The sequence below is a fragment of the Xiphophorus hellerii genome, chromosome 19 (genome assembly GCF_003331165.1).
Source record: "Xiphophorus hellerii strain 12219 chromosome 19, Xiphophorus_hellerii-4.1, whole genome shotgun sequence".
Lineage (NCBI taxonomy): Eukaryota > Metazoa > Chordata > Actinopteri > Cyprinodontiformes > Poeciliidae > Xiphophorus > Xiphophorus hellerii.
Window position 1 is genome coordinate 24277921 of NC_045690.1, and position 13534 is coordinate 24291454.

Below are 13534 nucleotides of genomic sequence, written 5' to 3' on the forward strand. Positions count from 1 at the left end.
TCTGCCCCACAGGGGTTGTTGTTGTGGTGGAATGTTGCATCGTGAGAAAAGGATGAAGACTGAAGCAAACAAGCTGTGAAGGCAGACAGAATAATCCAGTGAGGCCAGTTAGTTTCACCTTTCTGAGTTAGAAATCTGAATACAAGCGGAGAGAAATAATGACAAAAAAAAACAAGACGAGATCAACTGAATCAAAATGACAGAACAGCTCATAGAGGAATGTCTCCTCCTGTACATAAAACCGTGTTTCAAACTACAGACCAACCCAAACCTGACTGCTGAAAACCGCTGAACTCTTTCTACGTCACGCAATCATTCCAGGCGCCATGGTGGATGTCGGAAGTGAGAGACGGTAGAATTGAACAGAGTTACTGAAATTGTTTTCGCCATTTTATTCGTGGCTTCTGCTTGTTCTAGTCCAGTTAACTTGTCTGTGAACGCAGCACCTGGTTGGGCCTCACAGACGGCGGGATTTACACAAACTTTGAAACAGCTGGTTTAGAAACCGAGCCGCACCTCCTCCCTCCTGACATGTTGATTAAATGACCGACTTTACCTGAATTCACACCACATCATCATTTCTATCACTATGTCATAAACGGCGATTCCCCTCAAACCGGAGCAACTTTATAAACATGCAGAAGACGAGTAGCTATGGAGGAATCTGAGTTATGGCAGAAAAAATTCCCCCATAGACGAGACGCTAACCAGTTTTTTCCTACATGCTAGGCTACATGTTGGTAGGGCACTGTTTCCATGGTTACTGATGGTTAGACGCGTACTTTCGCCTTAATGCGACATTTGATATATTTCTACTAACGCTTACTTATAAAGTATATGAAGGTTAATCTTCTTACCGTGTAACAAGTGTTCGCTGCAAATCCGCCATTACACTGAAGGCTGCTAGTCAGAATGATTGACGGCTTCTATCCATCGCCGCCATCTTTCCTCTTTAAAGCTTATTAATAAAATGACACGTTTTATTTCTATTCTTGTCTGTTTGTGCAGCCGACCGCGCAGCAACTTCTGACCGTTTTTAAAGTGAAACGGACCAGACAAAAGCGACATTAGGTCACCGCAGCTGTTGATTTTACAGGAGCGCATAAGGTTGTTGACGTCCGTCATGGCGGAGTCGCGTGCAAAAAGTCAGTATTAAAATAGACAAAGAGCTGCGTGAAAACTGACAATAAACAGTCAAAAAACCAACTTGAAGAACCCGTCTTTCAATTTCCCTCTTCCATCCTCTCCTGGTTATCGTCTGGCTGAACACAACAGAGGATGAAGACATCAGTGAGAACAGAGATCACAGGGCTCTGCTGAAAATCTGGGCTTTGTTTGTCCAAAAGGAATGAAAAGCTGTTGATTTTTTAAAAAGCATTTATAGTAAAAAAAAACAACAAAAAAACCCCAAACAACTCTGCCACATAAGAGGCTCGTGGCAGAAAATGATGTTTTTCACAAAGGGAGTGTTTGTAGTTTGTAAGTGCGGCTCTGTGGAGAAGTTATGAGCAGTGACTGTCTTCCCCGACCTGACCTGACTTTTTTTTTTTTTTAAACAGAAAAATGTGCTGCAGCCTCTTTGATACAGTGGCAAAAAAATAATAATGGAATTACAAGATTATTCCTATTTGTACATCAGAAAAATATTTACCTGTAACCTTCATTAGGTTTCTGTTAAACTCTTACAAAGCACATTTTGGCTCATGTTGTTAGCCGACACATTTAGAGACCGCAGTAGGCGGGAGCTCTTACTTGTGATGCGTTTCATGAGCAGCGGAAAAAGGCAACGTCGAAATAAGACGTCAGTTTATTTATGTAGCACCAATTCACAACACGTCACATCAAGTTGATTCGATCCAATATGACCTGCTGACCAAACTTCCTCATATGAATTCTGGTTTAGGAAAGGATGGAAATGATCTGCTGGACTTCTCCATTTGTAGAAGTGTTTACTGACGTAACACTCATTACAGCAACACACTTGTAAATTGGACTTAATGCTCTTGTGGCGCCCCCTGTTGGAGCAGGGACTGCTGCTTAGTTCACTTGTGCCTCTGGCTGGCTGCAGTTTAGGAAACAGATTTTTTTTAAAAACACTGGAAACAGTCTGACGTGTTTGAGACGTCAAGAGAGTTCATACAGTTAAGATATTTACTGCTGGTAACTCTCAAGATAATCCCTCTTGAAAAAGACTTCAACAATGAAGTTTAAACAATTTTTATTAAATATTTGGCTTTTGATCGGAGCGTTCCTATTTAAAAGGATTAAAGTAATTCTCCAGAATGAATGTTGTGACGACGAGACAGAGGGAAATATTCTTTTAATTTCATTTTAATGCAGAGAAAACAATGTAAGTCACAAAAAGTACCTTTGATATGTAATGAAATGCATGTTTCCAATTCTGCTGCATAAATAAAACTATGTATTTGGAGTCAGTTCTAATGTTAGTAAGCTATGTTAATTCATTTTCATTAAACAAAAAAACAAAACAAAAAATATATTTATATATATATGTGAATATATATATATAAATCACAAAAAAAAATAGGAAGTGAGGCAAGTCTTTAAATTTGCTACCAGAACAGAAAAAAAAAAATCCATTTCAAAAGAGACCTAACAAAGAGAAGAAGGGCATTCAAAGATAAAATGACAATTAAAAAAAACATAAATGAAACTAAACCAGAAGGAAAGCTTTTTAAGGACCAAACAAAGTTCCAACTCTACATCACAATTCTCTTCTTCTGGCTCTTAATAAAAACACTGAGAAGCCAACAGCTCTGAATAAAATACTCTCACCACAGGGAAAGCTTTTACCCAACATGGAAGAATAAATAAGAACAAAACACCACTTGTTTCATTATATCCATCCGTTCTTTACAGAAGTGCTTTTTTTGTCTGTTTGGCTCACTTAATAATATTAATAACATTAGTGAACAAACCAGGTCAATTAGCCCTAGAATGCATCCTTTAAGATCTACATTTTAATAAAAAAAAAACAAAACGCATTTATACATTCATAATGTGATGCAAAAAAAAAATAAAAATCAATCAATCCCCTTTTGCTAAATCATGTAATCGAGGCACGACTGTGATAAGAACACAAAAAGCATCTCCTATAAAAGCTTCCACTGAACTATTTTTTTTTCCTGACAGAATTTTGGTGCCAATAGCAAAAAAAAAATAAAAAAAAATAAAAACAATTTGGACATTGTCGCAAAATTATAGTCCCCAATTTGTATTTTATTTTAAGTCCTTCAAATATAAAAACGACTTAAGGAAGTACTGGCGCTGACTTGTTGGTGAGTCCAGCTGGTTTCTGATTGCACAGTAACACTTTCCCACCAGTTCCACTTAGCAGCGAGTAAATCTGCGAACCCATCAATGCCACGTAAAAGTCCTTTCCCTTCTGTGACTCTGCAAACGTTTCAGACTGAATGCTTTTTAACTTTGAGGGATCAGTTAGAAAAAAAAACTCCAAACAAAACCAAAAGAAAAAAACGAGAGAGAAAGCCTCACTACTAAGAAAACCCATTTTGTAATTCTCTTCCTAATACTTCTGGCCTCCTACATTCACCGGCGCAGGATTTGGTTCAGAGATCGGATAAAGTCGGGCTTTTAAGACTAAATTTGGCACTTTTCGCAACACAATCGAAGGACACACACAAAACATATGTTTGATTTTATTGCTGTGCGGTCCGAGTCACACAACAAGCCTTCATTTCATCCAGTAATAATAAAACTATAGAGAGGCAATAAAATGGGCAGTTTTTGCTCCGTCAACGAGAAAAAATAAAACATTTATTTACCCCTTAAGCTAAACCTTTACTAGTGAGTATTAGCAGCGTTGACCTTATGACCTTTGAATGTTCTGTGATTAAAACCCTGCGAGGCACAATTTCAATTAAAAATAGATTTATGAAATTGCACTCACTGGAACTTGGATGCTTTTATGTAATTGTTAGCTACTGCGAAATATTGAAGGGCTTTGACCGAGTCCTAGCAGGACTACACTGAATGAATGAAAACCTCTTTGAAGAATTGTGAATTACATGAATATTTTCTGGTTATTGCTGTAAAAACTGCAGGAAACAGAATTATGCAACCCATGTCAGTCACTGTATTTGAGTATTTAACACGTCCAATCTGAAGTAAAGAAGTTGTGTGGCCAGAGGTTAGCTGACAGCTAGCCCTGTTAGCTAAACAGGGTTAGCTAAAACCCTTTAGAGGGTTAGCTAAAGAAAGTAGGCTAGCTAACAGATTTAGCTAAACAGGTTTAGCTAACGGGTTAGCCAAACCTATTTAACTAACCCTTAAAAAGGCAAACAAAGTCATTTATTTATTTTAGAGATGCACCGATCATGTAGTGACCGGTACTGGCCGTGTTTTCATCACGTTTTTTTTTTATTCAAAGTGTCGCCTTAGAAAAAGGTTTATGGACCGGCAAAATTCAACAAAAGTGTTTATGCTAGCCTGAGGTGGTTTTTCGCTTTTCTGTAAAAAAGTTAACACAAAAAGGGGAGAGGGAAACACATTTGCCAAATCAGTTCTGAAGCTCATCTGGTCCACTTTTTTTTTTTTTTTTAGTTCTTTTTTAATGCATAACAATCTGTGCTAAACAAGGTCCTCATGTAACAAAAGCCATAAAAACCAATTTTAGACATTAAAACTTCCACTGATAGACCAACTGCACATCATTTTTTGTTTCAGATTTGTTTATAGCTCTTAAATTGTGATTTGGCTACATTCAGCATTGGCAGGTAAGGGTTATAAAACCAAACAGGACTGGAAAGTGGGCCAAAACATTCTGATCGGTGCATCTCTAATTCCTTTGTCCTTTAAAAACAGATTGAGGCTGTCAGAAGGCTCTTGTGTTTCACAGCTTGGAGTAAAAAGAAAGCATGTATGTTGGGTTTTGGGAGAGTTTTTAAGGCCTAGTCCACATGTAGCCAGATATTTTGGAAAACGAATACATTTCCAAAACGTTTTGGACCTTCCATCCACACATAAACTCAGTTTCATGTCACTAAAAACAATTTGAAGAACTCAGACCAGGTCAGATTTGATAAGACAAGAAGTATTTGTGTGCACATATGGGAAAATGGAGATTTGGGGTTCTGTGCGTTACAGACTGCGACAAATAATGTGCTAAAATATCCACATATTTGTTCTGACATGATTCCCAATCGATAACTAATTTAAAACTAGTAAAAGCTACATACCTGGCAACACAAATGAAAGTCCTGATGCCACGTTTAATTCCAGACAGAGATCGTTGTAGTGGTCGTTTTGAAGCAATCTGATCACATCTTTGTTCAATAAATAACTTGATGAAATCTGCAGTGAGCATATTTGCAAGGTCAGATTTACATACTTTTAAAAGTCATATTCATGCTTTAAAACTGTAGGATTGACAGAAGGTGAACGTTATTTTGAGAATGACGGTCTGTGTGAAGCGCTGCTATTTCTTGCACAGCAAGAGTTCATCATTCTTTCCTTAGTGCAAATGCCAACATGTGAAACCAGAAGTAGAACCCGGCAGCCCCTCCGGGTGGCGCTCCGGAGTCACAGGCCAACGTCCGGCCGTCGGACTACACTCGCTCTCAGGAACGTCGTCTCCTGCCATACATTCTCATTTCTCTGTTTCGGACAGTAAACAAGCCAACGGGAAAAAAAAGGTGGATAAAAAAAACCAAAAAAAAACCGTCTGCCAGTTTGTGACAAAATCATTTCTGTTGCAAAATAAGTTACAAAAAGTCAAAATAAAAATCTTTGTGTACAGTACTAAAATACCTAAACCTAGAAGTTTTCAAACTTAAGAACCGCATGTTAAGTCTATAAATACCTTTACAAATATACATGTTAATTATTCAAATAAAACTTTTTTCTGCAACACCCAAAATAAAAGAAATTTAAATGTTTCAAAGCATAGACAGTGTCTTCCATCCTCAAATAAACAGTTTTTTTTAAATGTATTTGTTTTTTCTGTTTTTGTCTTTACACACATGGCTGTGGACAGTGATATGATACATATTTGCATTTATATATTTACAATAAATCACTTTCTAGATATAGAAAAAAACAAAAACGTCCTCCAAGTGGCGCTGTTCTTACTACTGAAATCCGCCTCACGTCACCAGGAATTTTGTTCGGAGAAAAAAAACAAACAACTTTTCTTAGGATGAAGAAAACCCCCAAAAACATGAACACTGAGGAAACCCGCTGCGGCCGGAGGTCTTCGCCTCTCAGAGCTTCTCCTCTGAGTCCTGCTGGAAACTTCTTCCTGGATTCTGTTCATGAGGGAGCATTCCGTTGTGATCTGTGCAGATCTAGAGGAGATAGATCCGCACCACTACTTGGTCGCCTTCAAAATGCCCGTCATGTCCTCCGCGTACGATTTCTGAATTCAGTCCCAGGAGGTTTAAATCCCAGGAGGCACGGAATGGTTTCACCACACCACTGTTTGTAGCAAAAGACTGGCCAGAGTATAAAAATAGAATTTCATTCCTGAAAAGAACGGCAAAAAAAAAACTAACAAAACAAAATCCTTCAATGTTCGAAGTGTCTTTTTAATGGGAGGAAAAAAGCCTGGAGAGTTTAAGACGAGCTGCGGAAGTATTGCGTGAAGTCTTAATTTCCATATCTTGAGGAGTCTTGATTCGATGAGAGGTGGTTATTTGTCACAGAGTGTGAGCGGAGGTCACGACCTCCGCCGCCGGGCTCTTATGTCCGTATGACGGCGTTGCTGGGAGGCTGCTTGGGAAGACAGGGCTCGTCGGGCAGCGGGTCGTGGGCGAACACGGAGTCGTCTCCGGAGGAGCAGGTGCTGTTGGAGTCCTGGCAGGTCGGGGAGTACTGCTCAAACGGCACCGACAGGTCCAGGTACTCCTGTCAGAGGAAGGGTCAAAGGTTACCTGTGGTCAACCGTCTCTTCTGAGACTCGCATAAATACAGGAAAATCACATTCTGTGTGAAGAGAGCCGCTCAGATTTCAACACATCTAAATTCCAATGACACCATAACATTGCTGAAATTGAAATGATGAAAATAAATTGAAAAACGTCAATTTAAAAAAACAAAACCAACAAAAAAACTCATGTTCTGGAATAAGAAACCTGCTAGGATGAAGTGGCTTTTCAGCTGTGTAAAAATAGGTGTATTTTGCAAAAGCTGCAATGTTTTCACATCACATGAGTCACATGATCATCAACCGGAAGTTGCTACTGGAAGAAACAACAAAGACGACGGCAGGAAGAAGCAGGAGGATGATGGTTTGTTTGTGGATTTTCTGGACAATTTTCTATTTTATTTTTTTTAACCAACAGTTTGACACACACACATTTGAAACATTTTTAAGCCAATATAACAACAGAGTACGGGAGACAATTAGGGCCACTAATTCTGTCCTTCATGTCAAAACTTTAATCTAAGAATTCGGATGTTTCTTCTCAGAAATGAATGTATGAAAGAATGTGAAAATCATCTTGTCCCAGAAAGTTAGTTCTACTCCTGCACAACTCCCATCTCTGTACCCAAGGCTGGTTGATCCTAGTTCACCACCTGCTTTAATGCCTGGATTCTGAGATTAGAGATTTAATTCTGTGAAGAAACGGAATACAGAGATGGAAGTCATAATTCTGAGATGACAGAAGATATAATTCTGAGACTAAACCCTTAATTCTGAGAGAAATAAAATCAGAATTCTGGTTTTATTTGGCAGAAATTGAAGAAAAAAAAACAACAACACATGGCAGCCCTAAAACTTTATGACGAAATGTAAATTTGTTTAGCAGAACAATACTGTTCACTTCAAAACCAAGAGCAATCATGGAGCCATTTTTACAGCTGGCTCCTCATGCAGTCAGCATAACCCTCAACATTTACCACCGTTCATCATGAAGAGCCTCAGGCAGCATGAAATAAAACCATCAGTTTGACTCACATCAGTGGAGGTCATGGACAGAATCCGGTCCAGGTCTTCCACCAGCTGTCTGAAGGTGGGCCTCTGAGACGGGATGGCGTGCCAGCACTCCCTCATGATCATGTACCTGAAAGGTCAAAGGTCAAAGCCAGCCCCCACCCTGTTACTCTGCAGCCAATCAATTCAAGTTACCCAAAACGCAAACATCCAGTGGTCTGGACTAAACGGATCCAGCGCGAGGGTGTGACCGTCGTCGGTTCAGACACTTACAGCTCATGCGTGCAGTTGGCAGGTTTGTCCATCCGGTGTCCTTCTTTCAACAGCTTGAAGAGTTCCTCCACTGGGATCCCCGGGTATGGCGACCCTCCCAGGGTGAAGATCTCCCACAACAAAACCCCGTAAGACCACCTGATCAAAAACACACAAACAAAAACAAAACACTGATCAGATCAGAGGGTGTTTATCGGATTATTAAAACAACACAGACAGGCGGAAATGTTTTCTATCAAACTCTCTTCCAGCTGTATAAGTTACAAAGTAATGCCGCACTACCCCTCCCCCACCGGTTGCTGTCAAGCTTCCTCACAGACATGACAAGAATTCAGCTGTTAGGAAATATGTCAGGAAACGCATGAAACACGACAAGCCAAATCACACACACACAAAGGGAAACAAGATAGAAATAAGTACTAGTTATTCATAACTCAGGTTTTACTTATTGGACCAATACCAGCATGTTAAAAATAGATGAACATTGGTAATGATGCACATTGTTAGCGGAAACAGTCAAAGCTCACAAAAAAAATCTGCTTTTCTTTCTCCTTTTGTTTCAGGGAGATGATTAATAATCCTAAATAATCATAACTCAGTTAAATCAGTTTTGTACTCTAGTTAGTTCTGGTAGCATTTGTGAATGCAAAAAAAAAAGCAAGAAAAAAAAATGCAATCAAACAGATCAGAACATAAAACCAAAGATAGTTTGTGTTTGTCCCGTTTTCCAGCCTGAGCCCAACACAGAAACTGCTAGTTACAAAAATAAAATCATCCTCTAGTAAACTGAGAATACAGCAGGTTCAAGAGTTTTTCCTCTAAAGTCTTCTGTATATAAAGTACTAACCTATAAAAACTCATTAAGTCAGTCATCTAGTAGCTGACATTACAGATATCACTCAGTGAAAATGGGTCGTTTTCCAGCTGTGAACTGATCTATATTTCCACCCAGAGTTTTCTGCCATTTTTTAAAATCTTATTCTAAAAGAGAATCAGAGACTTCCTACCAGGAACCAACCCTGACCTGGACTCTACTGTGTATTGACAGCCTGAACATTTCCATCCTAGCTGCAGTCCAAACCAAGCCATCATCTCACTCCCTTTCTCTCTTTGTGGCAGCAGCTTCAGAAAACTGCTGATTCACTCCGAAATGGTTAAACCCCCCCCAAAACAAAACAGGGGACGGGGGGGGGGGGGGGGGGGGGGGGGGGGATCGTCACATAATGGGTAGTCAATTGACCGGGTGTAGCATTGTTGAACGGTTCATCCTGTGAATCACAATAAGACCCCCTCCTCACTTTAATCTAATTATCTACGCTCCGATCTGCAGGGCGGAGAACGGCCGAGCCGACTGGCCCACCACCTGAATGAATAAAACATTCAGAAAACGGCTCCGACTGACCCCATCTGTGGGCCTGACCTCATTCTTCTCTTAATTTTCATTCACCTCTTCAGTTTCAGTTGAATTTTAAAACTGCGGCCATCTTCAAAAAGCTGCAGTGCTTCGTTTTTTATTTTTTATTTTCAATTCGTTCCAGTCGGAAACAGTCAAAGTCGTCACGTCAAGAAGTCGGGACTGGAAACGTTCATCTCCAGATGCAAACATGTTCAACAGCTGCGTTTCGACTGACCATCAATTACCATAAACGGCTATTTAGATGGAAGGTTTTCGAGCTACAATGATTTAGTTTTTCAATTGTATCAAAATTTGTCTATTTCGCCAAAAGTGCAATGGAAACTTTTTTCACATCAAACGAGTCACATGATCAACAGCTGGACGTGACGGCTGGCGGAAACGTCGAAGAAGACGACAGGATGATGACGCGTCATGTTTTTCAATTATTGTGTAAAAAAACAAAACATATTCTGGTGTTATTTTAATTGTGCGTCTTATTTGAGGAAAATGCAGCAGTTTGCGAAATTGTGTGTTTTTGCCATTAAAATATTGACAAAGTTTTGTAATGTAGGTACAAACATCCACAGGAAAAGAGGATTAAATGTTTACAAATAGATCGTGATTATTTTAATGGTGTCAAAAAAAGTTTGCCAATTTTCTTTTTTTTAAAATGAATTTTAAGAAATGCTTTCAGTCAGCGGTTTAAAACCAATAACAATGCAGGCATAAAATCACGGACCTCCTTTAGAAATATGTGGATGCTGGGGACGTCTGCGCTAGCTGCTACATGTTAGCATTGAGATGCTATTTTAGCCTTGGATAGCTTCACTGATAGGCTAACTTCTTTTAGCCTATCAGCAACTTGAACATGACCATAGTTCAGCATCCAATCAGATTATTTTTTGAAGAAGAAATTAAATGAATCCCAATGGGCAAAGAAAATCAGCTTTGCTGTCCATCGCTGTTAGCTGAAGTCGCTCGTGTGTCAGATTTACAACCGTACCAGAAACGCAAGAATAGAGAAGTTCCGCTTTGAACCTTTGTACGTACAAAACAAGAAAAAGCAAGTAATTACATTTAAATTTGTTTATAATGAATTGAAATCAATGAGATAAAGTCTTGATTGTACTTTCTGGAAATCAGCAGGTGGAAGATTCACAAAAACTGGAGATCAGCCACAAATCTAAAACTGACGGATCTCTGAGTAAAATAATTACTTTCATGGGACTAATAGTGGGAAGAGCTTCCCAAGGATTAAGCATCTTTATCTTGACTTAAAGTCTTACATTTATTCAAGCTCATATAAAACATCCTGCAGAGACTGCACTGCAGTAAAAACTGAAACATGACTAAACATTTTGCAACTGTGATCATGCCGATCATTTGTTCTTTACAGTTTGGAGTTTTTGACAGCTTAATTTGAATGTTTAGAACCGTCGCCCTAGCAGACCGAAAGCCAAACAGTGGAAGGCCCTCCGCGGTGTGAAGGGGATAAACTGGCTCAGAGTGACTACTGTATAAAGGCAGGCGAAGATTTGGAGTCTGTAATCCAGACCTGCTGAAATAACAGAGCAGGCCGGTTCTCCCCTCGGCCCGTTCCCAGTCTGCAGTGATCAGACGGCCCGGCAGCGCTGACAGGGGCCCCTGTTTGGCTTGGACGGCTGTGCTGGGGACACAGCGTCTGGCTGTGGCTGGCTGGGGGAAAGGCTGCTGGAGCTACTGCAAGATGCATCACCTTGGTGATCTCCCCGTCTGACGGGGCCGCCGGCGCAAACACAGCCGGACGGGGAGAAAGGCGTGCATGTCTCAGAGAAACACAACCTGAGGGAACACCTCGGCTTTCTTATCTCGATGTTTTGGATTGAGCCTCATAAAATAACATTAATTTATGAGAATAGAATTGCACAACTTGAAAATGCAAAAGTAAATTTGCTTAATGGAAATACAGCAATTTGTTTTTTTGCGCTAGGATGAGGTGGTTTTTCATCCGTATTGAAATGGATGCATTTTGCAAAACTGCAATGAAAAAACGTTATTCACGTCACACGATCAACAACCGGATGTTGCTACTGGAGGAAATGAGGAAGACGACGACAGAAAGTAGTTGGAGGATGATGGCACACCAAGTGACTTATCGCCTGAACCAACTAATACACGTGAGATTTTAATAGTGTTTCTTATTTAATGGAAACACCGCATTGCAAATTTGTGTGTCACGAGTCACATGATCAACAGCCGGATGTGACTACTGGTGGAAATGACAAAGAAGACGACAGGAAGTGGTAGGAGGATGATGGTTTGTTTTTGATTTTTTCAGACAAAGTGCAGCTGGCTCCACCAGAGTTCTCACATCCTCACAGTTCATAAAAGTTGTGTGTTAGTCCAACATGTTTAATCCATAACACTTCTGGAAAATCAGTGGCTACAATTTGCCCAAAACTATTTCCCCAATAGCCTCTTCTAAATATAAGGAGCTTGTTGCTTCAATCTGTTTACATCTGTCGCTGCCATGATTGTTAATGATTTATTGTGTGAACAAGCTTATTCACGTGCAATTTTAATTTAATTTGTTATTTAGTAGAAACATCGTAATTGCAAAATTGTGTTTTTTTGAGATAAACAGCACATCAACTAAGATTTGCACACATGGACATGGAGCTAACAAGATGCTGGGACTCCAGTGTCGCATTGGGGAGTTAGGAACAAACTCCACCAGAAAAGATTCCCAATTGAGGGCCGGTTGACAGCATACTGGAGATATTTGGCGCGGGAACCCATCGGTTTAAGTCCTGCGCTTGACACTAACGAGCTCAGTCACCACATTTCAACAGCCGCATTCCTCCGCTGTACACATCAGCGGACAGCCGGCATGAGACGGTCAGCTTGCGGAAACTCACACGTCGCTCTGGTGCGTGTAGACCCGGTCGAACAGAGCCTCCGGAGCCATCCATTTCACGGGCAGACGACCCTGGAGCAAAACAAGTACAACAGAACCGCTTTGGTCAGCAGAACTTTTCTGTATGGATCAGACAGGACAAAACTCAACGCCGTCACACAATGTTTAACTGTCTCCTGCCTCCGCTACGCGCTCCATCACAGTCAAAGCAGCACAGTGGAGACATTCAGCAGCATATATTTAGGTTCAGATTGTAGTGATTTACTGGGTTTCAAAAAATGTTATTTCAATTCTTCATCTTAAAATGATTTTTTTAATATATATGATCACAAAGCCTCATAAATACTGTTAGGATTGTTTGTGGCAGACCAACACAAAGTAGTGCATAATATTGTGAATGCACCAATTGCAGTTTTCTGGACGATCACCAATCTTTACAAAGCATGACCTGCTGATTTTGGCTGACACCAATTTTTTCTTTGTCTGAAAATGTTGCTAAGTTGCAACAGTAGGGCAACTATTGTCAATAAGATCGATGGATAAGATCAGTTTAACATGAAACTATTGGACAATCTGGTCCAATTTATTGGTGTCCCCTACATTATAGTAAAGTAGCGGAAGGAATATGTTTTTTTTCTACAAATAGAAAAAAACATACTGTTCTTGTATTATAAATACAAAAACAGTGTAGAAATGCATATAAGCTACTAAATGAAATGAGACCAAACATGAAATATCTAGGATTTATTGCTGCGATTAAATAAAAAAGCAAACACGTAACATAAATGCACATTTTCCTTACTGTCCTGAGTTTTTCCCTGACATTTCAGACAAAGCACCGATGTCATGAAACTCACATTCGTGGTTTTTTTGTAGTAGTCTATGTTGTGCACGTCTCTGGCGAGTCCGAAGTCGGCTATTTTCATGACGTTGTCCTCCGTCACCAGAACGTTTCTGGCTGCCAGATCTCTGTGGATACACTGCAGGGGGAAAATATGACGAACTCAGGTTAGTTTTACATACAGGAATGTGGATAACAAAAAGATTTTTGTTG

General features: G+C 39.9%; 1 protein-coding gene across 13 annotated transcripts in view; it reads right to left on the reverse strand.

Moving 5' to 3' along the window:
* Positions 1-2303: 2303 nt before the first annotated feature.
* The window catches only part of fgfr3 (fibroblast growth factor receptor 3), an 81880-nt gene continuing 70649 nt past the window's right edge, over positions 2304-13534 (reverse strand). For all 13 annotated transcript variants that reach the window (XM_032546979.1, XM_032546977.1, XM_032546976.1 and 10 more), the window contains 5 exons: positions 13338-13460; positions 12482-12552; positions 8189-8326; positions 7940-8045; positions 2304-6885 (listed from right to left, as the gene is read on the reverse strand). In XM_032546979.1, coding sequence (XP_032402870.1) covers positions 6721-6885; positions 7940-8045; positions 8189-8326; positions 12482-12552; positions 13338-13460 — 603 coding nt within the window. In that variant the 3' untranslated portion in view covers positions 2304-6720. The remainder of the gene's footprint in view (positions 6886-7939; positions 8046-8188; positions 8327-12481; positions 12553-13337; positions 13461-13534) is intronic.